Genomic DNA, 27157 nt, shown 5'->3' with positions numbered 1-27157 from the left:
ACACTTCTCCTCCTCCCGCAGCCTTGATGGTCTTTTCGCTGCCCTCTGAATCTGGAGAGAAGATCGGCCTGGGTACCAACTCAATGTTGGCTATGATGGTCTTCCTCATGGCCATGACGGAGAAGCTCCCGCCCACCGAGAAGATTCCCTTAGCAGGTGAGAGTAGACTTGATGAAGCTTTCGAGTTACCATTGCAGGAGTGTAATGTTTCACTCAGTGTTGGTACTGACGGAAGAGTGTAATGTTTCATTCAGTGTTGGTACTGACAACAAGAGTGTAATGTTTCACTCAGTGTTGGTACTGACGGAAGAGTGTAATGTTTCACTCAGTGTTGGTACTGACGGAAGAGTGTAATGTTTCACTCAGTGTTGGTACTGACGGAAGAGTGTAATGTTTCACTCAGTGTTCGTACTGACGGAAGAGTGTAATGTTTCATTCAGTGTTGGTACTGACAACAAGAGTGTAATGTTTCACTCAGTGTTGGTACTGACGGAAGAGTGTAATGTTTCACTCAGTGTTGGTACTGACGGAAGAGTGTAATGTTTCACTCAGTGTTGGTACTGACGGAAGAGTGTAATGTTTCATTCAGTGTTGGTACTGACAACAAGAGTGTAATGTTTCACTCAGTGTTGGTACTGACGGAAGAGTGTAATGTTTCACTCAGTGTTGGTACTGACGGAAGAGTGTAATGTTTCACTCAGTGTTGGTACTGACGGAAGAGTGTAATGTTTCACTCAGTGTTCGTACTGACGGAAGAGTGTAATGTTTCATTCAGTGTTGGTACTGACAACAAGAGTGTAATGTTTCACTCAGTGCTGGTACTGACGACAGGAGTGTAATGTTTCACTCAGTGCTGGTACTGACGACAGGAGTGTAATGTTTCACTCAGTGCTGGTACTGACAACAAGAGTGTAATGTTTCACTCAGTGTTGGTACTGACGGAAGAGTGTAATGTTTCACTCAGTGTTGGTACTGACGGAAGAGTGTAATGTTTCACTCAGTGTTGGTACTGACGGAAGAGTGTAATGTTTCATTCAGTGTTGGTACTGACAACAAGAGTGTAATGTTTCACTCAGTGCTGGTACTGACGACAGGAGTGTAATGTTTCACTCAGTGCTGGTACTGACGACAGGAGTGTAATGTTTCACTCAGTGCTGGTACTGACGACAGGAGTGTAATGTTTCACTCAGTGCTGGTACTGACGACAGGAGTGTAATGTTTCACTCAGTGTTGGTACTGACGGAAGAGTGTAATGTTTCACTCAGTGTTGGTACTGACGGAAGAGTGTAATGTTTCACTCAGTGTTGGTACTGACGGAAGAGTGTAATGTTTCATTCAGTGTTGGTACTGACGGAAGAGTGTAATGTTTCACTCAGTGCTGGCACTGATGGCAGGAGTGTAATGTTTCACTCAGTGTTGGTACTGACGGAAGAGTGTAATGTTTCATTCAGTGTTGGTACTGACGGAAGAGTGTAAAGTTTCATTCAGTGTTGGTACTGACGGAAGAGTGTAATGTTTCACTCAGTGCTGGCACTGATGGCAGGAGTGTAATGTTTCACTCAGTGTTGGTACTGACGACAGGAGTAATGTTTCACTCGGTGTAGGTACTGACGACAAGAGTGTAATGTTTCACTCAGTGTTGGTACTGACGACAGGAGTGTAACGTTTCACTGTGTTGGCACTGACAACAAGAGTGTAATGTTTCACTCAGTGATGGTACTGACGACAGGAGTGTAATGTTTCACTCAGTGTTGGTACTGACGACAGGAGTGTAATGTTTCACTCAGTGTAGGTATTGACGACAGGAGTGTAATGTTTCACTCAGTGCTGGTACTGACGACAGGAGTGTAATGTTTCACTCAGTGCTGGTACTGACGACAGGAGTGTAATGTTTCACTCAGTGCTGGTACTGACGACAGGAGTGTAATGTTTCACTCAGTGTTCATACTGACGACAGGAGTGTAATGTTTCACTCAGTGTTGGTACTGACGACAGGAGTGTAATGTTTCACTCGGTGTAGGTATTGACGACAAGAGTGTAGTGTTTCACTCAGTGTTGGTACTGACGACAGGAGTGTAATGTTTCACTCAGGTAGGTACTGACGACAGGAGTGTAATGTTTCACTCAGTGCTGGTACTGACGACAGGAGTGTAATGTTTCACTCAGTGTAGGTACTGACGACAGGAGTGTAATGTTTCACTCAGTGCTGGTACTGACGACAGGAGTGTAATGTTTCACTCAGTGTAGGTATTGACGACAGGAGTGTAATGTTTCACTCAGTGCTGGTACTGACGACAGGAGTGTAATGTTTCACTCAGTGCTGGTACTGACGACAGGAGTGTAATGTTTCACTCACTGCTGGTACTGACGACAGGAGTGTAATGTTTCACTCAGTGTAGGTATTGACCACAGGAGTGTAATGTTTCACTCAGTGCTGGTACTGACGACAGGAGTGTAATGTTTCACTCAGTGTAGGTATTGACGACAGGAGTGTAATGTTTCACTCAGTGCTGGTACTGACGACAGGAGTGTAATGTTTCACTCAGTGTTGGTACTGACGACAGGAGTGTAATGTTTCACTCGGTGTAGGTATTGACGACAAGAGTGTAATGTTTCACTCAGTGTTGGTACTGACGACAGGAGTGTAATGTTTCACTCAGTGTAGGTATTGACGACAGGAGTGTAATGTTTCACTCAGTGTTCATACTGACGACATGAGTGTAATGTTTCACTCAGTGTTGGTACTGACGACAGGAGTGTAATGTTTCACTCGGTGTAGGTATTGACAATAAGAGTGTAATGTTTCACTCAGTGATGGTACTGACGACAGGAGTGTAATGTTTCACTCAGGGTTGGTACTCACGATAGAGTGTAATGTTTCACTCAGGGTTGGAACTCACGATAGAGTGTAATGTTTCACTCAGGGTTGGTACTCACGATAGAGTGTAATGTTTCACTCAGGGTTGGTACTGACAACAGAGTCTAATGTTTCACTCAGGGTTGGTACTGACGACAGAGTGTAATGTTTCACTTAGTGTTGATACTGATGGCAGAGTGCAATGTTCCACTCTGTGTTGATACTGACTGAAGAGTGCAATGTTTCACTCATTGTAGGTACTGAAAGCAGAGTGTAATGTTTTACTCAGTTTTGTTGCTCAAGGCAGAGTTTAATGTTTCACTCAGTGTTAGTACTGACGACACTGAGCATTGGTACTGACAAACGAGTGCAATGTCTCGCACAGTGTTGGTACTGACGACAGAGTGTAATGTTTCACTGAGTGTTGGTACTGAAGGTAGATTGCAATGTTTCGCTCAGTGTTGGTAATGAAAGCAGACTGTAATGTTTCGCTCTGTTTTGGTACTGACGACATCGTGCAGTGTTTCACTCAGTGTCGGTTCTGACGGAGAAGTGCAATGTTTCACTCAGTGAAGGTACTGAAAGCAGAATGTAATGTTTCACTCAGTGTTGATACTCACGATAGAGTGTTATGTTTCACTCAATGTTGGTACTGACGGCAGAGTGTAATGTTTCTCTGAGTGATTGTACTGAAGGTAGATTGCAATGTTTCGCTCAGTGTTGGTAATGAAAGCAGAGTGTAATGTTTCGCTCTGTTTTGGTACTGACGACTTCGTGCAGTGTTTCACTCAGTGTCGGTTCTGACGGAGAAGTGCAATGTTTCACTCAGTGAAGGTACTGAAAGCAGAATGTAATGTTTCACTCAGTGTTGTTACTGAAGGCAGAGTGTAATGTTTCACTCAGTGTCGGTTCTGACGGAGAAGTGCAATGTTTCACTCAGTGAAGGTACTGAAAGCAGAATGTAATGTTTCACTCAGTGTTGTTACTGAAGGCAGAGTGTAATGTTTCACTCAGTGTAGGTATTGACGACAGGAGTGTAATGTTTCACTCATTGCTGGTACTGACGACAGGAGTGCATTGTTTCACTCAGTGTTGGTACTCACGACAGGAGTGTAATGTTTCACTAAGTGTAGGTATTGACGACAGGAGTGTAATGTTTCACTCATTGCTGGTACTGACGACAGGAGTGTATTGTTTCACTCAGTAATGGTACTGACGACAGGAGTATAATGTTTCACTCAGTGTTGGTACTGACGACAGGAGTGTAATGATTCACTCAGTATTGACGACAGGAGTGTAATGTTTCACTCAGTATTGACGACAGGAGTGTAATGTTTCACTCAGTATTGACGACAGGAGTGTAATGTTTCACTCAGTGCTGGTACTGACGACAGCAGTGTAATGTGTCACTCAGTGTTGTTACTGACGGCAGAGTGTAATGCTTCACTCAGTGCTTGTACTGAGGGCAGAGTGTAATGTTTCACTCATTGTTGTTACTGACGGCAGAGTGTAATGTTTCACTCCGTGCTGGTACTGAAGGCAGAATGTAATGTTTCACTCAGTGTTGGTACAGACGACAGAGTGTAATGTTTCACTCAGTGTTATTATTGAAGCAAGAGTGTAATGTTTCACTCTGTACTGACGGCTGAGTATAATGTTTCACTCTGTATGTACTGACGGCTGAGTATAATGTTTCACTCAGAGTTGGTACCGATGGCAGAGCATAATGTTTCACTCAGTGTAGGTACTGACGACAGAGTGTAATGCTTCACTCAGTGTTGGTACTGACGGCAATGTGTAATGTTTCACTCAGTGTTGGTACTGACGACAGAGTGTAATGTTTCACTCAGTGTCCGTACTGACTACAGAGTGTAATGTTTCACTCAGTGTTGGTAATCACGATAGAGTGTTATGTTTCACTCAGTGTTGGTACTGACTACAGAGTGTAATGTTTCACTCAGTGTTGGTAATCACGATAGAGTGTTATGTTTCACTCAGTGTTGGTACTGACAACAGAATGTAATGTTTCACTCAGTGTCGGTACTCACGATAGAGTGTTATGTTTCACTCAGTGTTGGTACTGACTACAGAGTGTAATGTTTCACTCAGTGTCGGTACTCACGATAGAGTGTTATGTTTCACTCAGTGTTGGTACTGACTACAGAGTGTAATGTTTCACTCAGTGTCGGAACTCACGATAGGGTGTTATGTTTCACTCAGTGTTGGTACTGACGACAGAGTGTAGTGTTTCACTCAGTGTTGGTAATCACGATAGAGTGTTATGTTTCACTCAGTGTTGGTACTGACAACAGAATGTAATGTTTCACTCAGTGTCGGTACTCACGATAGGGTGTTATGTTTCACTCAGTGTTGGTACTGACGACAGAGTGTATTGCTTCACTCAGTGTTGGTACTGAAGGCAGATTGTAATGTTTCACTCATGTTTGTACTAAAGGCAGAGTGTAATGTTGCACTCAGTGTTGGTGCTGTATGCAGAGTGCAAAGTTTCACTCAGTGTAGGTTCTGAAAGCAGAGTGTAATATTTTACTCAGTGTTGTTACTGAAGGCAGAGTGTAATGTTTCACTCAGTGTTGGCACTGAGGACACTGAGTGTTGGTACTGACAACAGAGTGCAATGTTTCACTCAGTGTTCATACTGACGACAGACTGTAATGTTTCACTCAGTGTTGGTACTGAAAGCAGAGTGTAATGTTTCACTCAGTGCAGGTACTGACGACAGGAGTGCAGTGTTTCACTGTGTTGGTGGTGAAGGCAGAGTGCAAAGATTCACTCAGTGTACGTACTGCCGACAGGAGTGTAAAGTTTCACTCAGCGTTGGTACTGAGGACAGAGTGCAATGTTTCACTCAGTGTTCGTACTGACCTCAAAGTGTTATGTTTCATTCAGCATTGGTACTGACGACAGGAGTGTTATGTTTCACTCAGTGTTGGTACTGAGCGCAAAGTGTAATGTTTCACTCGTTGGTACTGACGACAGAAGTATAATGGTTCACTCATTTTTGGTACTGACGGCAAAGTGTAATGTTTCACTCAGTGTTGGTACTGACTGCAGGAGTGTAATGTTTCTCTCAGTGTTGGCATTGATGACATAGCATAATGATTCACTCAGTGTTCTTACTGACAACAGACTGTAATGTTTCACTCAGTGTTGGTACTAACAACAGGAGTGTAATGTTTCAATGAGTGTTGGTACTGACGGCAGGAGTGTAATGTTTCACTCGGTGTTGGTACTGACGGCAAAGTGTAATGTTTCACTCAGTGTTGGTACTGACAACAGAGTGTAATGTTTCACTCAGAGTTGGTACTGAAGGCAGGAGTGTTATGTTTCACTCAGTGTTGGTACTGACGACAGAAGTATAATGTTTCACTCATTTTTGGTACTGACTGCAAACTGTAATGTTTCACTCAGTGTTGGTACTAACAACAGGAGTGTAATGTTTCAATCAGTGTTGGTACTGACGGCAGGAGTGTAATGTTTCACTCGGTGTTGGTACTGATGGCAAAGTGTAATGTTTCACTCAGTGTTGGTACTGACAACAGAGTGTAATGTTTCACTCAGAGTTGGTACTGAAGGCAGGAGTGTTATGTTTCACTCAGTGTTGGTACTGACGGCAGGAGTGTAATGTTTCACTCAGTGTTGGTACTGATGGCGGAGTGTAATGTTTCACACAGTGTTGGTACTGACGGCAGAGTGTAATGTTTCACTCAGTGTTGGTACTGAGAACAGAGTGTAATGTTTCACTCAGTGTTGGTACTGACGGCAGATTGTAATGTTTCACTCAGTGTTGGTACTGAAAACAGAGTGTAATGTTTCACTCAGTGTTGGTACTGACGGCACAGTGTAATGTTTCACACAGTGTTGGTACTGACGGCAGAGTGTAATGTTTCACTCAGTGTTGGTACTGAGAACAGAGTGAGATGTTTCACTCAGAGTTGGTACTGAAGGCAGGAGTGTAATGTTTCACTCAGTGTTGGTACTGACGGCAGAGTGTAATGCTTCACTCAGTGCTTGTACTGACGGCAGAGTGTAATGTTTCACTCAGTGTTGTTACTGACGACAGGATTGTAATTTGTCAATCACTGCTGGTACTGACGAGAGGAGTGTAATGTTTCACTCCGTGCTGGTACTGAAGGCAGAATGTAATGTTTCACTCAGTGTTGGTACAGACGACTGAGTGTAATGTTTCACTCAGTGTTATTATTGAAGGCAGAGTGTAATGTTTCACTCTGTGTAGGTACTGACGGCAGAGTGTAATGTTTCACTCAGTGTTATTATTGAAGCAAGAGTGTAATGTTTCACTCTGTATGTACTGACGGCTGAGTATAATGTTTCACTCAGAGATGGTACCGACAAAAGATTATAATGTTTCACTCAGTGTAGGTACTGACGACAGAGTGCAATGCTTCACTCAGTGTTGGTACTGACGGCAATGTGTAATGTTTCACACAGTGTTGGTACTCACTATAGAGTGTTATGTTTCACTCAGTGTTAGTACTGACAACAGAGTGTAATGTTTCACTCAGTGTTGGTACTGACAACAGAGTGTAATGTTTCACACAGTGTTGGTACTCACGATAGAGTGTTATGTTTCACTCAGTGTTAGTACTGACAACAGAGTGTAATGTTTCACACAGTGTTGGTACTCACGATAGAGTGTTATGTTTCACTCAGTGTTGGTACTGACAACAGAGTGTAATGTTTCACTCAGTGTTGGTACTGACGATAGAGTGTTATGTTTCACTCAGTGTTAGTACTGACAACAGAGTGTAATGTTTCACTCAGTGTTGGTACTGACAACAGAGTGTAATGTTTCACACAGTGTTGGTACTCACGATAGAGTGTTATGTTTCACTCAGTGTTGGTACTGACAACAGAGTGTAATGTTTCACTCAATGTTGGTATTGATTACAGAATGTAATGTTTCGCTCAGTGTTTGCATTGACAACAGAGTGTAATGTGTCACTCAGTGTTGGCACTGACGGCAGAGTGTAATGTTTCACTCAGTGTTGGCACTGACGACAGAGTGTAATGTTACACTCAGTGTTGGAACTGACGACAGGAGTGTAATGTTTCACTCAGTATTGACGACAGGAGTGTAATGTTTCACTCAGTGCTGGTACTGACGACAATAGTGGAATGTTTCACTCAGTGCTGGTACTGACGGCAGAGTGTAATGTTTCACTCAGTGTTGCTACTGAAGGCAAAGTGAAGTGTTTCACTTAGTGTTGGTACTGACAGAAGAGTGTAATGTTTCACTCAGTGTTGGTAATGACGGCAGTTTCTAATGTTTTACTCAGTGTTAAAACTGACAACAGAGTGTAATGTTTCACTCAGTGTTGGTACTGACAACAGTATGTAATGTTTCACTCAGTGTTGGTACTGACGGCAGAGTGTAATGTTTCACTCAGTGTTGGTACTGACGGCAGAGTGTAATGTTTCGCTCAGTGTTGGATCTGATGTCAGAAAATTAATGTTTCACTCAATGTTGCTACTGACGACAGAAGTATAATGTGTCACTCAGTGATGGTACTGACGACACGAGTGTAAAGTTTCACTTGGTGTTGGTACTGAGGGCATGGGTGTAATGTTTCACTCAGTGTTGGCACTCAGGACTGGAGTGTAATATGTCACTAAGTGTTGGCAATGACGACAGGAGTGAAATTTGTCAATCAGTGTTGGTACTGACGAGAGGAGTGTAATGTTTCACTCACTGTTGGTACTGACGAGAGGAGTGTAATGTTTCACCCAGTGCTGATACTGATGGCAGAGTGCAATGTTTCACTCACTGTTTGTACTGACGGCGGAGTGTAATGTTTCACTGAGTGTTGGTACTGACACAGAGTGTAATGTTTCACTCAGTGTAGGTACTGATGGCAGAGTGTAATGTTTCACTCAGTGTTGTTACTGACGGAAGAGAGTAAAGATTTAATCAGTGTTGGATTTTACGGCAGAAATGTAATGTTTCACTCAATGTTGGTACTGAGGGCAGGGGTGTAATGTTTCACTCAGTGCAGGTACTGACGACAGGAGTGTAGTGTTTCACTCAATGTTGATACTGAAGGCAGAGTGTAATGTTTCACTCAGTGTTTGTACTGATGGCAGAGTGCAAAGTTTCACTCAGTGTAGGTACTGTCGACAGAAGTGTAAAGTTTCACTCAGTGTTGGTACTGAAGACAGAGTGCAATGTCTCACTCAGTGTTGGTACTGACCTCAAACCGATATGTTTCACTCAGCATTGGTACTGAAGAGAGGAGTGTTATGTTTCACTCAGTGTTAGAACTGAGGGCAAAGTGTAATGTTTCACTCAGAGTTGGTACTGACTGCAGAGTGTAATGTTTCACTCAGTGTTAGCACTGACTGCAAAGTGTAATGTTTCACTCAGAGTTGGTACTGACTGCAGAGTGTAATGTATCACTCAGTGTTAGTACTGACTGCAAAGTGTAATGTTTCACTCAGTGTTTGTACTGACGGCAGAGAGTAATGTTTCACGAATTGTTAGGATTGACAACGGAGTGCAATGTTTCACTCAGTGTTGGTACTAACGACATGAGTGTAATGTTTCACTCACTGTTGGTGCTGACGACAAAGTGTAATGTTTCTCTAAGTGTTGGTACTGACAGCGAAGAGTAATGTTTCACTCAGTGTTGGTACTTAGAGCAGAGTGTAATGTTTCACTCAGTGTAATGTAATGTTTCACTCAGAGTTGGTACTGAAGGCAGGAGTGTAATGTTTCACTCAGTGTTGGTACTGACAGCAGGAGTGAAATGTTTCACTCAGTGTTGGTAATGACAACAGATTGTATTGTTTCACTCAGTGTTGGTAATCACAACAAAGTGTAATGTTTCACTCAGTCTTGGTACTGACGTGTTGGTACAGGCAGTGTATATGTTTCACTCAGTGTTGGTACTGACAGCAGAGTGTAATGTTTCACTCAGTGTTGTACTGACGGTAGAGTGTAATGTTTCACTCAGTGTTGGTACTGAGGGCATACTGACTGACGATAAGAGTGTAATGTTTCACTGCAGACGTGCAATGGTCAGTGTTGTTACTGAAGGCAGGAGTGTAATGTTTCACTCAGTGTTGGTACTGACAGCAGGAGTGTGCTGGTACTGAATGTTTCACTCAGTGTTGGTACATGAGTGTAATGTTTCACTCAGTTTTACTGAAAGAGTGTGTAATGTTTCACTCAGTGTTGGTACATCACAACACAGAGTGTAATGTTTCACTCAGGAGTGCTGTTTCACTCAGTCTTGGTACTGACGGCAGAGTGTAATTATTCACTCAGTGTAGGTACTGAAGGGAGAGTGTAATATTTCTCTCAGTGTTGGTAATGAAGGCAGAGTGTAATATTTCGCTCAATGTTTATACTGACTACAGGGTGTAATGGTTCACTCAATGTTGGTATTGACAACAGAATGTAATGTTTCGCCTAGTGTTGGTACTGACAACACAGTGTAATGTGTCACTCAGTGTTGGTACTGAGAGCAGAGTTTCATGTTTCCGTCTGTGTTGATACTGACGGCAGAGTGCAATGTTTCACTAAGTGTTGGTAATGACGGAAGAGTGTAATGTTTCACTCAGAGTTGGTACTGACGGCAGAGTGTAATGTTTCGCTCAGTGTTGGTTCTGACGTCAGAAAATTAATGTTTCACTCAATGTTGCTACTGACGACAAAAGTATAATGTGTCACTCAGTGATGGCACTGACGACACGAGTGTAAAGTTTCACTCGGTGTTCTTACTGAGGGCATGGGTGTAATGTTTCACTCAGTGTTGGCACTCAGGACAGGAGTGTAATTTGTCACTCAGTGTTGGTACTGACGAGAGGAGTGTAATGTTTCACCCAGTGCTGATACTGATGGCAGAATGCAGTGTTTCACTCAGTCTTGTTACTGACGACAAGAGTGTAATATGTCACTCAGTGTTGGTACTGACGACAAGAGTGTAATATGTCACTCAGTGTTGGTACTGACGACAGGCTTGTAATTTGTCAATCAGTGTTGGTACTGACGACAGGCTTGTAATTTGTCAATCAGTGTTGGTACTGACGAGAGGAGTGTAATGTTTCACTCAGTGTAGATACTGACGACAGATGTAGTGTTTCTTTCAGTTTTATTACTGAAGGCAGTGTGTAATGTTTCACTCTGTGTAGGTACTGATTTGCCGAGTATAGTGTTTCACTCAGTGTTATTATTGAAGACAGAGTGTAATGTTTCACTCTGTAGGTACTGACGGCTGAATGTAATGTTTCACTCAATGTTGGTACCGACTGCAGAGTATAATGTTTCACTCAGCGTAGGTACTCACGGCATAGTGTAATGTTTTACTCAGTGTTGGTTAAGTGTGCTTCATCTGTCCCAGCTGTAACACAGTGTTGGTACTGACAACAGAAGGTAATATTTCACTCAGTGTTGGTACAGAAGGCAGATTGTAATGTTTCACTCAATGTTGGTACTGACGGCAGAATGCAATGTTTCACTTAGTGTTATTATTGAAGACAGAGTGTAATGTTTCACTCTGTAGGTACTGACGGCTGAATGTAATGTTTCACTCAATGTTGGTAATGTAAGCAGAGTGCAATGTTTCACTTCATGTTGGTACTGACGACAGAGTTGTAATGTTTAACTCAGTGTTGGTACTGAAGTCAGAGTGTAATGTTTCACCATGTTGTTATGGAAGGCAGAATGTAATGTTTCACTCAGTGTTGGCTGACGAGAAATGTAATGTTTCACTCAGTGTTGTTAATGAAGGCAGAGTGCAATGTTTCACTCAGTGTAGGTGCTGACGACAGGAGTGTAATGTTTCGCTTAGTGTTGGTACTGAAGGTAGAATGTAACGTTTCACTCTGTGTTGGTACTGACGACAGAGTGTAATGTTTCACTCAGTGTTGGTGCTGACGAAAGAGTGCAATGTTGCACTCAGTGTAGGTACTGACAACACTGGGTGTTGGTACTGACAACAGAGTGTAATGTTTCACTCAGTGTTGGTACTGAGGGCATAGTGTAATGTTTCACTCAGTGTTGATACTGAAGGCAGTGTGCAATGTTTCACTCAATATAGGTACTGTCCACAGGAGAGTAATGTTTCACTCAGTTCTGGTGATGAAAACAGGGTGCAATGTTTCACTCAGTGTTGGTACTGATCTCAAAGTGTAATGTTTCACTCAGTGTTGGTACTGATCTCAAAGTGTAATGTTTCACTCAGTGTTGGTACTGACGTCAAAGTGCAATGTTTCACTCAGTGTTGGTACTGACGACTGGAGTTTAATGTTTCACTCATTGTTGGTACTGACGGCAAAGTGTAATGTTTCACTCAGTGTTGGTTCTGACGGCAGAGTGGAATGTTTCACTAAGTGTTGGTACTGACGGCAGAGTGTAATGTTTCACTCAGTGTTGGTACTGACGGCAGAGTGTAATGTTTCACTCAGTGTTGGTACTGACGACAGTGTGTAATGTTTCATTCAGTGTAGGTACTGAAAGCCGAGTGTAATGTTTCACTCAATGTAGGTACTGAAAGCATGTTTCACTCAGTGTTCGTACTGACGGCGGAGTGTAATGTTTCACTCAGTGTTGGTACTGACGGTAGAGTGTAATGTTTCACTCAGTGTTTGTACTGAAAGCCAAGTGTAATGTTTCACTCAATGTAGGTACTGAAAGCCGAGTGTAATGTTTCACTCAGTGTTGGTACTGACGGCGGAGTGTAATGTTTCACTTAGTGTTGGTACTGACAGTAGAGTGTAATGTTTCACTCAGTGTTGGTACTGACGGCGGAGTGAAATGTTTCACTCAGTGTTGGTACTGACGGCGGAGTGTAATGTTTCACTCAGTGTTGGTACTGACAGTAGAGTATAATGTTTCACTCAGTGTTGGTACTGACGGCAGTGTGTAATGTGTCACTCAGTGGTGGTACTGACGACACGAGTGTAAAGTTTCACTCGGTGTTGGTACTGAGGGCATGGGTGTAATGTTTCACTCAGTGTTGGCACTCAGGACAGGAGTGTAATTTGTCACTCAGTGTTGGTACTGACGAGAGGAGTGTAATGTTTCACCCAGTGCTGATACTGATGGCAGAATGCAATGTTTCACTCAGTGTTGTTACTGACGACAAGAGTGTAATATGTCACTCAGTGTTGGTACTGACGACAGGCTTGTAATTTGTCAATCAGTGTTGGTACTGACGACAGGCTTGTAATTTGTCAATCAGTGTTGGTACTGATGGTAGAGAGTAATGTTTCACTCAGTGTTGATACTGACGACAAGAGTGTAATTTGTCACTCAGTGTTGGTACTGACGAGAGGAGTGTAATGTTTCACCCAGTGCTGATACTGATGGCAGAGTGCAATGTTTCACTCACTGTTTGTACTGACGGCGGAGTGTAATGTTTCACTCAGTGTTGGTACTGACGACACTAGTGTAATGTTTCACTCAGTGTTGGTACTGAGGGCAGGGGTGTAATGTTTCTCTCAGTGTTGTTACTGACGACAGGAGTGTAGTGTTTCACTCAATGTTGATACTGAAGGCAGAGTGTAATGTTTCACTCAATGTTTGTACTGAAGGCAGAGTGCAAAGTTTCACTCAGTGTAGGTACTGTCGACAGAAGTGTAAAGTTTCACTCAGTGTTGGTACTGAAGACAGAGTGCAATGTCTCACTCAGTGTTGGTACTGACCTCAAACCGTTATGTTTCACTCAGCATTGGTACTGAAGAGAGGAGTGTTATGTTTCACTCAGTGTTGGAACTGACGACAGGAGTGTAATGTTTCACTCAGTGTTGGAACTGACGACAGGAGTGTAATGTTTCACTCAGTGTTGGAACTGACGACAGGAGTGTAATGTTTCACTCAGTGTTGGTACTGACAGCAAAGTGTAATGTTTCACGAATTGTTAGGATTGACAACAGAGTGCAATGTTTCACTCAGTGTTGGTACTAACGACAAGAGTGTAATGTTTCACTCAGAGTTGGTACTGAAGGCAGGAGTGCAATGTTTCGCTCAATGTTGGTACTGACGGCAGGAGTGTAATGTTACACTCAGTGTTGGTACTTAGAGCAGAGTGCAATGTTTCGCTCAATGTTGGTACTGACGGCAGGAGTGTAATGTTTCACTCAGTGTTCGTACTTAAAACAGAGTGTAATCTTTCACTCAGAGTTGGTACTGAAGGCAGGAGTGTAAAGTTTCACTCAGTGTTGATAATGACGGCAGGAGTGTAATGTTTCACTCAGTGTTGGTACTGAGAAAAGAGTGTAATGTTTCACTCTGTGTAGGTACTGACCGCAGAGTGTAATGTTTCACTCTGTGTTATTATTGAAGGCAGAGTGTAATGTTTAACTCTGTATGTACTGACGGCTGAGTATAATGTTTCACTCAGTGTTGGTACCGATGGCAGAGCATAATGTTTCACTCAGTGTAGGTACTGACGACAGAGTGTAATGCTTCACTCAGTGTTGGTACTGACGGCAATGTGTAATGTTTTACTAAGTGTTGGTAAAGTGTGCTTCCTCTGTCCCAGCTGTAACACAGTGTTGGTACTGACTACAGAGTGTAATGTTTCACTCAGTGTTGGTACTGACTACAGAGTGTAATGTTTCACTCAGTGTCGGTACTGAAGACAGAGTGTAATGTTTCACTAAATGTCTGTACTGATGGCAGAGTGTAATGTTTCACTCAGTGTTGGTACTCACGATAGAGTGTTATGTTTCACTCAGTGTTGGTACTGAAGACAGAGTGTAATGTTTCACTAAATGTCTGTACTGATGGCAGAGTGTAATGTTTCACTCAGTGTTGGTACTCACGATAGAGTGTTATGTTTCACTCAGTGTTGGTACTGAAGACAGAGTGTAATGTTTCACTCAGTGTTGTTACTGAAGGCAGAGTGTAATGTTTCACTCAGTGTTGGTAATGACGGCAGAGTGTAATGTTTAACTCATTGTTCGTTCAGACGAGAAAAGCAATGTTTCACTCTGTGTTGGTACTGAAAGCAGAGTGTAATGTTTCACTCAGTGTTTGTACTGACGACACTGAGTGTTGGTACTGGCCACAGAGTGCAATGCTTCACTCAGTGTTGGTACTGACGACAGAGTGTAATGTTCCACTCAATGTTGGTACTGACGGAAGAGTGCAAAGTTTCACTCAATGTAGGTACTGAGAGCAGAGTGTAATGTTTCACTCAGTGTTGTTACTGAAGGCAGAGTGTAATGTTTCACTCAGTGTTTGTACTGACGACACTGAGTGTTGGTACTGGCCACAGAGTGCAATGCTTCACTCAGTGTTGGTACTGACGACAGAGTGTAATGTTTCACTCAATGTTGGTACTGAAGGCAGAGTGTAATGTTTCACTCAGTGCAGGTACTGACGACAGGAGTGTAGTGTTTCACTCAATGTTGATACTGAAGGCAGAGTGTAATGTTTCACTCAGTGTTTGTACTGAAGGCAGAGTGCAAAGTTTCACTCAGTGTAGGTACTGTCGACAGGAGTGTAAAGTTTCACTCAGTGTTGGTACTGAAGACAGAGTGCAATGTCTCACTCAGTGTTTGTACTGACCTCAAAGTGTTATGTTTCATTCAGCATTGGTACTGACGACAGGAGTGTAATGTTTCACTCAGTGTTGGAACTGACGACAGGAGTGTAATGTTTCACTCGGTGTTGGTACTGACGCCAAAGTGTAATGTTTCACCTATTGTTGGTACTGATGACAGGAGTGTAATGTTTCACTCATTGTTGGTACTGACGGCAAAGTGTAATGTTTCACTCAGTGTTGGTACTGAATGCAGCAGTGTAATGTTTCACTCAGTGTTGGTACTGACCGCAGAGTGTAATGTTTCACGAATTGTTAGGATTGACAACAGAGTGTAATGTTTCACTCACTGTTGGTGCTGACGGCAAAGTGTAATGTTTCTCTCAGTGTTGGTACTGACGACAGGAGTGTAATGTTTCACTCATTGTTGGTACTGACAGCGAAGAGTAATGTTTCACTCAGTGTTGGTACTGACATTACAGTGTAATGTTTTACTCAGAGTTGGTACTGAAGGCAGGAGTGCAATGTTTCGCTCAATGTTGGTACTGACTGCAGGAGTGTAATGTTTCACTCAGTGTTGGTACTGAGAACAGAGTGTAATGTTTCACTCAGAGTTGGTACTGAAGGCAGGAGTGCAAAGTTTCACTCAGTGTTGGTAATGACGGCAGGAGTGTAATGTTTCACTCAGTGTTGGTACTGACAGCAGAGTGTAATGTTTCACTCAGTGTTAGTACTGACGGTAGAGTGTAATGTTTCACTCAGTGTTTGTACTGAGAAAAGAGTGTAATGTTTCACTCAGAGTTGGTACTGAAGGCAGGAGTGTAATGTTTCACTCAGTGTTGGTACTGACAGCAGGAGTGCAATGTTTCACTCAGTGTTGGTACTGAAGGCAGAGTGTAATGTTTCACTCAGTGTTGGTACTGACGGCAGAGTGTAATGCTTCACTCAGTGTTGGCATTGACGACAGAGTGTAATGTTTCACTCAGAGTTGGTACTGAAGGCAGGAGTGTAATATTTCACTCAGTGTTGGAACTCACGATATAGTGTAATGTTTCACTAAGTGTTGGTACTGGCAACAGAGTGTACTGTTTCACTCAGTGTTGGTACTGACAACAGAGTGTATTGTTTCACTCAGTGTTGGTAATGACAACAAAGTGTAATGTTTCACTCAGTGTTGGTACTGAAGTCAGAGTGTAATGTGTCACTCAGTGTTGGTACTGACAGCAGAGTTTCATGTTTCCCTCTGTGTTGATACTGGCGGCAGAGTGCAATGTTTCCCTCAGTGTTGCTACTGAAGGCAAAGAGAAATGTTTCACTTAGTGTTGGTACTGACGGAAGAGTGTAATGTTTCACTCAGTGTTGGTAATGACGGCAGATTCTAATGTTTTACTCAGTGTTAGAACTGACAACAGAATGTAATGTTTCACTCAGTGTTGGTACTGACAACAGTATGTAATGTTTCACTCAGTGTTGGTACTGACGGCAGAGTGTAATGTTTCGCTCAGTGTTGGTTCTGACGTCAGAAAATTAATGTTTCACTCAATGTTGCTACTGACGACAGAAGTATAATGTGTCACTCAGTGATGGTACTGACGACACGAGTGTAAAGTTTCACTCGGTGTTGGTACTGAGGGCATGGGTGTAATGTTTCACTCAGTGTTGGCACTCAGGACAGGAGTGTAATTTGTCACTCAGTGTTGGTACTGACGAGAGGAGTGTAATGTTTCACCCAGTGCTGATACTGATGGCAGAATGCAATGTTTCACTCAGTGTTGTTACTGACGACAAGAGTGTAATATGTCACTCAGTGTTGGTACTGACGACAGGATTGTAATTTGTCAATCAGTGTTGGTACTGACGAGAGGCTTGTAATTTGTCAATCAGTGTTGATACTGACGAGAGGCTTGTAATTTGTCAATCAGTGTTGGTACTGACGAGAGGCTTGTAATTTGTCAATCAGTGTTGGTACTGACGACAGGCTTGTAATTTGTCAATCAGTGTTGGTACTGACGAGAGGCTTGTAATTTGTCAATCAGTGTTGGTACTGACGACAGGCTTGTAATTTGTCAATCAGTGTTGGTACTGACGACAGGCTTGTAATTTGTCAATCAGTGTTGGTACTGACGACAGGCTTGTAATTTGTCAATCAGTGTTGGTACTGATGAGAGGCTTGTAATTTGTCAATCAGTGTTGGTACTGACGACAGGCTTGTAATTTGTCAATCAGTGTTGGTACTGACGACAGGCTTGTAATTTGTCAATCAGTGTTGGTACTGACGACAGGCTTGTAATTTGTCAATCAGTGTTGGTACTGACGACAGGCTTGTAATTTGTCAATCAGTGTTGGTACTGACGACAGGCTTGTAATTTGTCAATCAGTGTTGGTACTGACGACAGGCTTGTAATTTGTCAATCAGTGTTGGTACTGACGAGAGGAGTGTAATGTTTCACTCAGTGTAGATACTGACGACAGATGTAGTGTTTCTTTCAGTTTTATTACTGAAGGCAGTGTGTAATGTTTCACTCTGTGTAGGTACTGATTTGCCGAGTATAGTGTTTCACTCAGTGTTATTATTGAAGACAGAGTGTAATGTTTCACTATGTAGGTACTGACGGCTGAATGTAATGTTTCACTCAATGTTGGTACCGACTGCAGAGTATAATGTTTCACTCAGCGTAGGTACTCACGGCATAGTGTAATGTTTTACTCAGTGTTGGTTAAGTGTGCTTCATCTGTCCCAGCTGTAACACAGTGTTGGTACTGACAACAGAAGGTAATATTTCACTCAGTGTTGGTACAGAAGGCAGATTGTAATGTTTCACTCAATGTTGGTACTGACGGCAGAATGTAATGTTTCACTTAGTGTTATTATTGAAGACAGAGTGTAATGTTTCACTCTGTAGGTACTGACGGCTGAATGTAATGTTTCACTCAATGTTGGTAATGTAAGCAGAGTGCAATGTTTCACTTCATGTTGGTACTGACGACAGAGTTGTAATGTTTAACTCAGTGTTGGTACTGAAGTCAGAGTGTAATGTTTAACCATGTTGTTATGGAAGGCAGAATGTAATGTTTCACTCAGTGTTGGCTGACGAGAAATGTAATGTTTCACTCAGTGTTGTTAATGAAGGCAGAGTGCAATGTTTCACTCAGTGTAAGTGCTGACGACAGGAGTGTAATGTTTCGCTTAGTGTTGGTACTGAAGGTAGAATGTAACGTTTCACTCTGTGTTGGTACTGACGACAGAGTGTAATGTTTCACTCAGTGTTGGTGCTGACGAAAGAGTGCAATGTTGCACTCAGTGTAGATACTGACAACACTGGGTGTTGGTACTGACAATAGAGTGTAATGTTTCACTCAGTGTTGGTACTGAGGGCATAGTGTAATGTTTCACTCAGTGTTTGTGCTGACGAAAGAGTGCAATGTTGCACTCAGTGTAGGTACTGACAACACTGGGTGTTGGTACTGACAACAGAGTCTAATGTTTCACTCAGTGTTGGTACTGAGGGCATAGTGTAATGTTTCACTCAGTGTTGATACTGAAGGCAGTGTGCAATGTTTCACTCAATGTAGGTACTGTCCACAGGAGAGTAATGTTTCACTCAGTTCTGGTGCTGAAGACAGGGTGCAATGTTTCACTCAGTGTTGGTACTGATCTCAAAGTGTAATGTTTCACTCAGTGTTGGTCCTGACGACAGGAGTGTAATGTTTCACTCAGTGTTGGTACTGACGTCAAAGTGCAATGTTTCACTCAGTGTTGGTACTGACGACTGGAGTTTAATGTTTCACTCATTGTTGGTACTGACGGCAAAGTGTAATGTTTCAGTCAGTGTTGGTACTGACGGCAAAGTGTAATGTTTCACTCAGTGTTGGTACTGAAGGCAGGAGTGTAAAGTTTCACTCAGAGTTGGCACTAACGGCAGGAGTGTAATGTTTCACTCAGTGTTGGTTCTGACGGCAGAGTGTAATGTTTCACTCAGTGTTGGTACTGACGGCAGAGTGTAATGTTTCACTCAGTGTTGGTACTGACGGCAGAGTGTAATGTTTCGCTCAGTGTTGGTTCTGACGTCAGAAAATTAATGTTTCACTCAATGTTGCTACTGACGACAGAAGTATAATGTGTCACTCAGTGATGGTACTGACGACACGAGTGTAAAGTTTCACTCGGTGTTGGTACTGAGGGCATAGTTGTAATGTTTCACTCAGTGTTGGCACTCAGGACAGGAGTGTAATTTGTCACTCAGTGTTGGTACTGACGAGAGGAGTGTAATGTTTCACCCAGTGCTGATACTGATGGCAGAATGCAATGTTTCACTCAGTGTTGTTACTGACGACAAGAGTGTAATATGTCACTCAGTGTTGGTACTGACGACAGGAGTGTAATTTGTCACTCAGTGTTGGTACTGACGACAGGCTTGTAATTTGTCAATCAGTGTTGGTACTGACGACAGGCTTGTAATTTGTCAATCAGTGTTGGTACTGACGACAGGCTTGTAATTTGTCAATCAGTGTTGGTACTGACGACAGGCTTGTAATTTGTCAATCAGTGTTGGTACTGACGACAGGCTTGTAATTTGTCAATCAGTGTTGGTACTGACGAGAGGAGTGTAATGTTTCACTCAGTGTAGATACTGACGACAGATGTAGTGTTTCTTTCAGTTTTATTACTGAAGGCAGTGTGTAATGTTTCACTCTGTGTAGGTACTGATTTGCCGAGTATAGTGTTTCACTCAGTGTTATTATTGAAGACAGAGTGTAATGTTTCACTCTGTAGGTACTGACGGCTGAATGTAATGTTTCACTCAATGTTGGTACCGACTGCAGAGTATAATGTTTCACTCAGCGTAGGTACTCACGGCATAGTGTAATGTTTTACTCAGTGTTGGTTAAGTGTGCTTCATCTGTCCCAGCTGTAACACAGTGTTGGTACTGACAACAGAAGGTAATATTTCACTCAGTGTTGGTACAGAAGGCAGATTGTAATGTTTCACTCAATGTTGGTACTGACGGCAGAATGTAATGTTTCACTTAGTGTTATTATTGAAGACAGAGTGTAATGTTTCACTCTGTAGGTACTGACGGCTGAATGTAATGTTTCACTCAATGTTGGTAATGTAAGCAGAGTGCAATGTTTCACTTCATGTTGGTACTGACGACAGAGTTGTAATGTTTAACTCAGTGTTGGTACTGAAGTCAGAGTGTAATGTTTCACCATGTTGTTATGGAAGGCAGAATGTAATGTTTCACTCAGTGTTGGCTGACGACAAATGTAATGTTTTACTCAGTGTTGTTAATGAAGGCAGAGTGCAATGTTTCACTCAGTGTAGGTGCTGACGACAGGAGTGTAATGTTTCGCTTAGTGTTGGTACTGAAGGTAGAATGTAACGTTTCACTCTCTGTTGGTACTGACGACAGAGTGTAATGTTTCACTCAGTGTTGGTGCTGACGAAAGAGTGCAATGTTGCACTCAGTGTAGGTACTGACAACACTGGGTGTTGGTACTGACAACAGAGTGTAATGTTTCACTCAGTGTTGGTACTGAGGGCATAGTGTAATGTTTCACTGAGTGTTGATACTGAAGGCAGTGTGCAATGTTTCACTCAATGTAGGTACTGTCCACAGGAGTGTAATGTTTCACTCAGTTCTGGTGCTGAAGACAGGGTGCAATGTTTCACTGAGTGTTGGTACTGATCTCAAAGTGTAATGTTTCACTCAGTGTTGGTCCTGACGACAGGAGTGTAATGTTTCACTCAGTGTTGGTACTGACGTCAAAGTGTAATGTTTTACTCAGTGTTGGTACTGACGACTGGAGTTTAATGTTTCACTCATTGTTGGTACTGAGGACATGAGTGTAATGTTTCACTCAGTGTTGGTACTGACGACAGTGTGTAATGTTTCACTCAGTGTAGGTACTGAAAGCCGAGTGTAATGTTTCACTCAGTGTAGGTACTGAAAGCCGAGTGTAATGTTTCACTCAGTGTTGGTACTGACGGCAGAGTGTAATGTTTCACTCAGTGTAGGTACTGAAAGCCGAGTGTAATGTTTCACTCAGTGTTGGTACTGACGGCAGAGTGTAATGTTTCACTCAGTGTAGGTACTGAAAGCCGAGTGTAATGTTTCACTCAGTGTTGGTAACGACGGATGAGTGTAATGTTTCACTCAGTGTCGGTACTGACGAGAAGTGTCTACTTTGTCTATCAACGGGGTTGAAACTATGCAAATTAGGTGTAAAGTGTGTCTCCTCTCCCCAAGTGTGCAGTGTGTCTTCTCTCCCCAGGCGTAAAGTGTGTCTTCTCTCCCCAGGTGTAACACAGGTGTGAAGTGTGTCTCCTCTTCCCAGGTGTAACACATGTGTAAATTGTGTCTCCTTTGCCCAGGTGTAAATTGTGTCTCCTCTTTCCAGTTGTTAGGTGTGTCTCCTCTGTCCAGATGTAAAATGTGTCTCCTCTTCCCAGGTGTAAAGTGTCTCCTCTCCCCAGGTGTAACACAGGTGTAAAGTGTGTCTCCTTTTCCCAGGTGTAACATGGGTCTAAAGTGTCTCCTCTTCCCCAGGTGCAAAGTGTGTCTCCTCTTCCCAGGTGTAACACAGGTGTAAAGTGTCTCCTCTCCCCCAGGTGTAACACAGGTGTAGAGTGTCTCCTCTCCTCCAGGTGTAAAGTGTCTCCTCTGCCCAGGTGCAAGAAAGGTGTAAAGTGTCTCCTCTCCCCCAGGTGTAACACAGGTGTAAAGTGTCTTCTCTCCCCCAGGTGTAACACAGGTGTAAAGTGTCTCCTCTCCCCAGGCGCAAGACAGGTGTAAAGTGTCTCCTCTCCCCCAGGTGTAACACAGGTATAAAGTGTCTCCTCTCCCCCAGGTGTAACACAGGTGTAAAGTGTCTTCTCTCCCCCAGGTGTAACACAGGTATAAAGTGTCTCCTCTACCCAGGTGTAACACAGGTATAAAGTGTCTCCTCTCCCCCAGGTGTAACACAGGTGTAAAGTGTCTTCTCTCCCCCAGGTGTAACACAGGTGTAAAGTGTCATCTCTCCCCCAGGTGTAACACAGGTATAAAGTGTCTCCTCTACCCAGGTGTAACACAGGTATAAAGTGTCTCCTCTCCCCCAGGTGTAACACAGGTGTAAAGTGTCTTCTCTCCCCCAGGTGTAACACAGGTGTAAAGTGTCATCTCTCCCCCAGGTGTGTACTACGGCACCTGCATCTCCCTGATCGCGTTCAACATCGCTCTCTCAGTGATCGTCCTCAACCTCAACGTAGTGGGTCTGAGAGGATACCATGTGCCTGTGTTCCTCAGGTAGAGAGAGAGAGAGAGAAAGAGAGAGAGAGAGAGAGAGAGAGAGAGAGAGAGAGAGAGAGAGAGAGAGAGAGAGAGAGAGAGAGAGAGAGACAGAGACAGAGACAGAGACAGAGAGATGAATGCTTGAGTAATTCTTTTATAAGTAACCATCTTTTGTTCTAATCTTTTTTCAAAATTCTTCCTGTATATAATACAACTTCTTGTATATTACACAGCCGTTAAGATTTTGATCAACTTTCTCCTTAAAAATGCAGTTTACAGAGGAAGCCTGATTTAAAATACAAGTAAAGTATATGTTTGTACAAGATATAGCATCAGCTGGGTTATTTACGCTCACTTTGTAGCTAAAATGACATTTACTTCAATAAACAACTCAGATCGTCCTGAAACGTCGAAACTTACGCCAACTCTCTTATGTAATAATTAGAATGGGTGATTAGTGGTATAGATAAACAAATATGTTGCTTTTGGTTTTTATGATAATTAATTTCTTCATGAGAAGAAGAAAACCCGTGTGGGTTATCCAGCGCAAGGAGCAGTGGAGGCTTGATCCTCCGTCCGGGCATCAGCCAGATGGGGCTATGGAGAGAAGAGAATATCTTCGAGTTTTAAAAGGGTTGGAAAACTTAACTCTGTTAGAGCAGAGGAGTTGTAACACCGGTAAGGGATCAAATGTTTCACTATGGGTGTTTACCTCCGGAGGTAAGCCAGCACATACTTAACAACTAACATTTAAAACCGGTCACAGTGGGGCTTGTGCTGCATTGTCCCTGGTATAAAAATAAACTCGACTGGATAAAGCCTGTTAATCTGGCATACTACAGTGATTAATCGTTTAATAGTAAACCAGCACATTAACCACTGTGGTTTATGTGCTGGTTTGCTAGTTTTAAAACTGACTTGTCCTGGGTGAGTTGCACGTTCCGTGACGTGTTATTATACCGGAGATAAAATTTCAGAGACAAATTCAGTGTCATGAGATTCTTTATTGATCAAGTTGTCAGTAAAGGTTCTATTCCCATCATGTCTGTATTTTTTCATATATTTTTTCTGAGTATCTTAGGCTCAAAAATAAACCATAGTGGATATGATGTTAAAACAACAAAGGGAAAAATATAAAGCTAGAATCAGTTGGTTTCAGATGTTACTAGAAATAACTAGATCAAGAAGCCTAGTCTGACTAGGCCTCAAGACAGCACAGATACGCAGTATACCTGGAGAGGGTTTCTGGGGGTCAACGCCCCCGCGGCCCGGTCCATAACCAGGCCTCATGGTGGATCAGGGCCTGATCCACCAGGCTGTTACTGTTGGCCACACGCAACCCGACGTACGGGTAGGTCTCAGGAATATAAGATAAATTGCTTGATGCTCAGGAAGATGCACTATTTATAAGTGCCATAATATTTTTTAGTTCTTTATTTATAGGAAAGGTAAAAAAAAAAAAAAACATTGTTGTGGCTGATGCTGTGGTATTTGTGTTGCCAGGGTCGCGACCCTCTTCGTGGCCCGCGCCATCCTCGTCAAGATCCCAGCCGTCGTCAAGAAGGCTTGGGACGTCGATGTGAGTACTGGTTCAGTCAACGAGGTGCGGGGAATGGGGGGTTAGTGTTGTGTACTGGTCTGGTAGATAAGGTGTAGGAGTAGTACCGTGGGTAACAAATACTTTTCATGGGGAGAGAGGTGAGAGAACCATATCACTCTGTGTTGCAGCATACTGTATGACAAAACTGGGAATACAGGAGAAGGGACAGAACACGAGTGGTGGAAATAGAGGGACGAAGTGAAGTAAGGTGTAGGGAATTACTAGGAAGAGAGGGGAGAGTGCTTTAGCGGACAGTCAGCGGTTTGCAAGACAGGCGTAAACACGATAAATTGCACAGGTATGTAAATAGCTAATTGAGAAGTTTGAGATATACTGGAAGTTGAAGAAATATGTCTTGGCATCTCTCACAACCTTAGTCCCTGTCTACACAGGAGCAAAGCAAGAAAATCACACCAGTGCAGAAGCTGAAGACAGCAATGAACAAGGACGGTGACAATATGGTGAGAGTGTTTGTGGTCCAACCCCAGCATGCCAAGTCTCCTAAACTAGAAGACAAGAAGGAAAGCAAGCAGTTCCCTGAGGATGAGCTGGATCCACATGTGCTCACAGGTAAGTACACCACACCACACGTCACTCACTTTCTCTCTCTCTCACTTTCAATAAATAAAATGCTTACATCTTCTTAAAACATAGTTATCAACATTTCAGTGAAAATTTTTCACTATTAAAATTATGTATTCTCTGAAAATAGACATATCAATGTCAGACCCAGAAGCTGAAGTGTTGCTTCCAGGGTCATGTATCAGCTGGTAACCAGTGACTGGATTAGGTGAATCTTTGTTTCTTGTGACGTGTATAATGGAGTTTCGACTTCCATGCCTATTCATCTAACTCGTTTCACACTTTACTATTTTTACACGGATAACTATTATTATATTCCCTTGTGAGCACTTAAACCTTATGGATCATAGCGCCCGTGGAATGAGATTTAATCTCATATAGTTATATTTTGTCCAGATGCAGGCGATATATACACTATGAGCAGCTCTCAGTTCCTTTGTATGACTAACTGGCTAAAGTCATTCAAAAGCATCAGAACTCACCACCCATTAGATGCACTTTTACACCAAAGAAGCTCTTTCTATCACCATTCTGCATCATGAGGGTTCAACATCTATTTAGACATCTTTTTTTCCTACCATGTCTAGCATTCTCTCCATCTCTACTTGGCGTGTGTGTTGTGCGTAGAGAGAGAGAGAGAGAGAGAGAGAGAGAGAGAGAGAGAGAGAGAGAGAGAAAGAGGGTCAGGTGTATTACTGCTGTTTTCCACACTTCGATAACACTGTCCAGTAGTTAATACGATTAGCTCCAGTACACAGTAAGGTGAGAGAGGGATCAGGGTGCTAGTAACACTCTACATTTTAGTACATAACTTAGCCTTTCTGGATGTCTCTTATCAAATAAATATTACCTTAAGATTAATTCAGTTGTTGTTGGAGAACATATGGCTCCGTGATATGCTTGAACTTTTTTATCATTTATACTTCTAAGATTATTTGATATTTTTCAGATCCCTTCCAGCGGCGAGCCATCGCAGCTTTGGAGTCCATAAATAAGATTTTATCTCAAGAAGCGGCTGACAGAGACCACGCCACGAAGAAGAACGACTTGGTGGAGGAGTGGAAGTTCATCTCGCGTGTGATGGACCGAACACTCTTCATCAGCTTCACTCTCCTCACCTTCTTCTTCAACATCAGTATCCTCACCTCCTCTCCTTTCAGGGAGAGGTTCGACTACTGCCCTCTCGGCGACAAAGGGGAGTGTGATAAGCTCACGTGGGAAGAAATCATTGAGATCACCAGCCACGCTGCCACTGACACTCACTTCTCCGAGGGGGATATGTCACATAACTGGGGAGGAGAGCATGGCTCATCCCACGTCCTTCACAATGACTATATTGTAAACACCTTCCAGATCCCAGAGGTGGCTTACGACGGTTTCGACGATATGCCGCCACACGACGCTGCCGCCCCCGTCTCCGCCACTCATGGTATGATTGGCTCCTCAGTGATAAAGAGAATAGATTCACCTGACCAGTATGATGAAGGCGACAGCCTAGAGGAAGAGAATGACCTCAGCCTGACCCCCAAAAGCAATCCCAGTACCTCTCCCAAGAATCACCTCAGCCCCACCTCCAGGAGCGACCCCAGCACTACCTCCAGGAGTGACCCCAGCACTGCCTCTAGGAATGACTCCAGCACTACCTCCAGAAGTGACTCCAGCACCAATTCCGGGAATGGCTCCAGCACTACCTCCAGCAGTGACCCCAGCACCATCAAGAACAAGCGAAGCTCCAATTCTAGTAGCCACCCTAACACCACCGTGAACCACCACAGCTCCATTTCCAGGAACGAATCCCCCACCACCACCAAGAACCGTCCTGGCGAGGTTTGAACCCCTGCCTACAACACACATGTTTAATACTCTGTGGAAAGCAGTACATGGGAAAGGCGGCTAGAAAATAGCAGAAGGCCTTGTAGTGTGTATACAGTACACCGAGGCAACTATCAAGCTACCTCTGCTTCTGTCTGGACTCGAGATAGTTAAGACAAGAACCCTATAGCTTCCTCGTCGCCATCTACTTCCTCCAACTATATTACCAACTTGGAAGCATATCTCAGTAAGTAACGTGAAAAAGTGTTTAACAGGAAAGGTGGAAGAAGTATTTGGATATCTACTATTACTACAATTACTTACAACTAATACAATTACTTGCTACTAACTACTATTACTTACTACTACTAATACTCTTAATACTATTACTGCTACTACTTTGCACCGGGTAACCCACGATCATCCGGTTGTCTTTCGTACTTAGTGAACTAACGTCAGGTTGTAATAGCCACAGTAAGCTCATCTAATCAGCCCTTACAT

At 43.0% G+C, this 27157-nt stretch overlaps 1 protein-coding gene across 1 annotated transcript in view; it reads left to right on the top strand.

Annotated features, from left to right (window-relative positions):
• LOC128694459 (acetylcholine receptor subunit beta-like 1) overlaps nt 1-26677 on the top strand; it is a 29887-nt gene extending 3210 nt beyond the window's left edge. Inside the window, exons 2-6 of the mRNA XM_070105399.1 lie at nt 22-156; nt 22563-22677; nt 24166-24241; nt 24655-24832; nt 25794-26677. Of these exons, the coding sequence (XP_069961500.1) occupies nt 22-156; nt 22563-22677; nt 24166-24241; nt 24655-24832; nt 25794-26677 (1388 nt within the window). The remainder of the gene's footprint in view (nt 1-21; nt 157-22562; nt 22678-24165; nt 24242-24654; nt 24833-25793) is intronic.
• The last annotated feature ends 480 nt before the right edge of the window (nt 26678-27157 follow it).

This window comes from Cherax quadricarinatus, chromosome 6 (genome assembly GCF_038502225.1).
Source record: "Cherax quadricarinatus isolate ZL_2023a chromosome 6, ASM3850222v1, whole genome shotgun sequence".
Lineage (NCBI taxonomy): Eukaryota > Metazoa > Arthropoda > Malacostraca > Decapoda > Parastacidae > Cherax > Cherax quadricarinatus.
The sequence above is the reverse complement of the archived record's forward strand: the minus strand, read 5'-3'. Positions and strand labels throughout refer to the sequence as shown.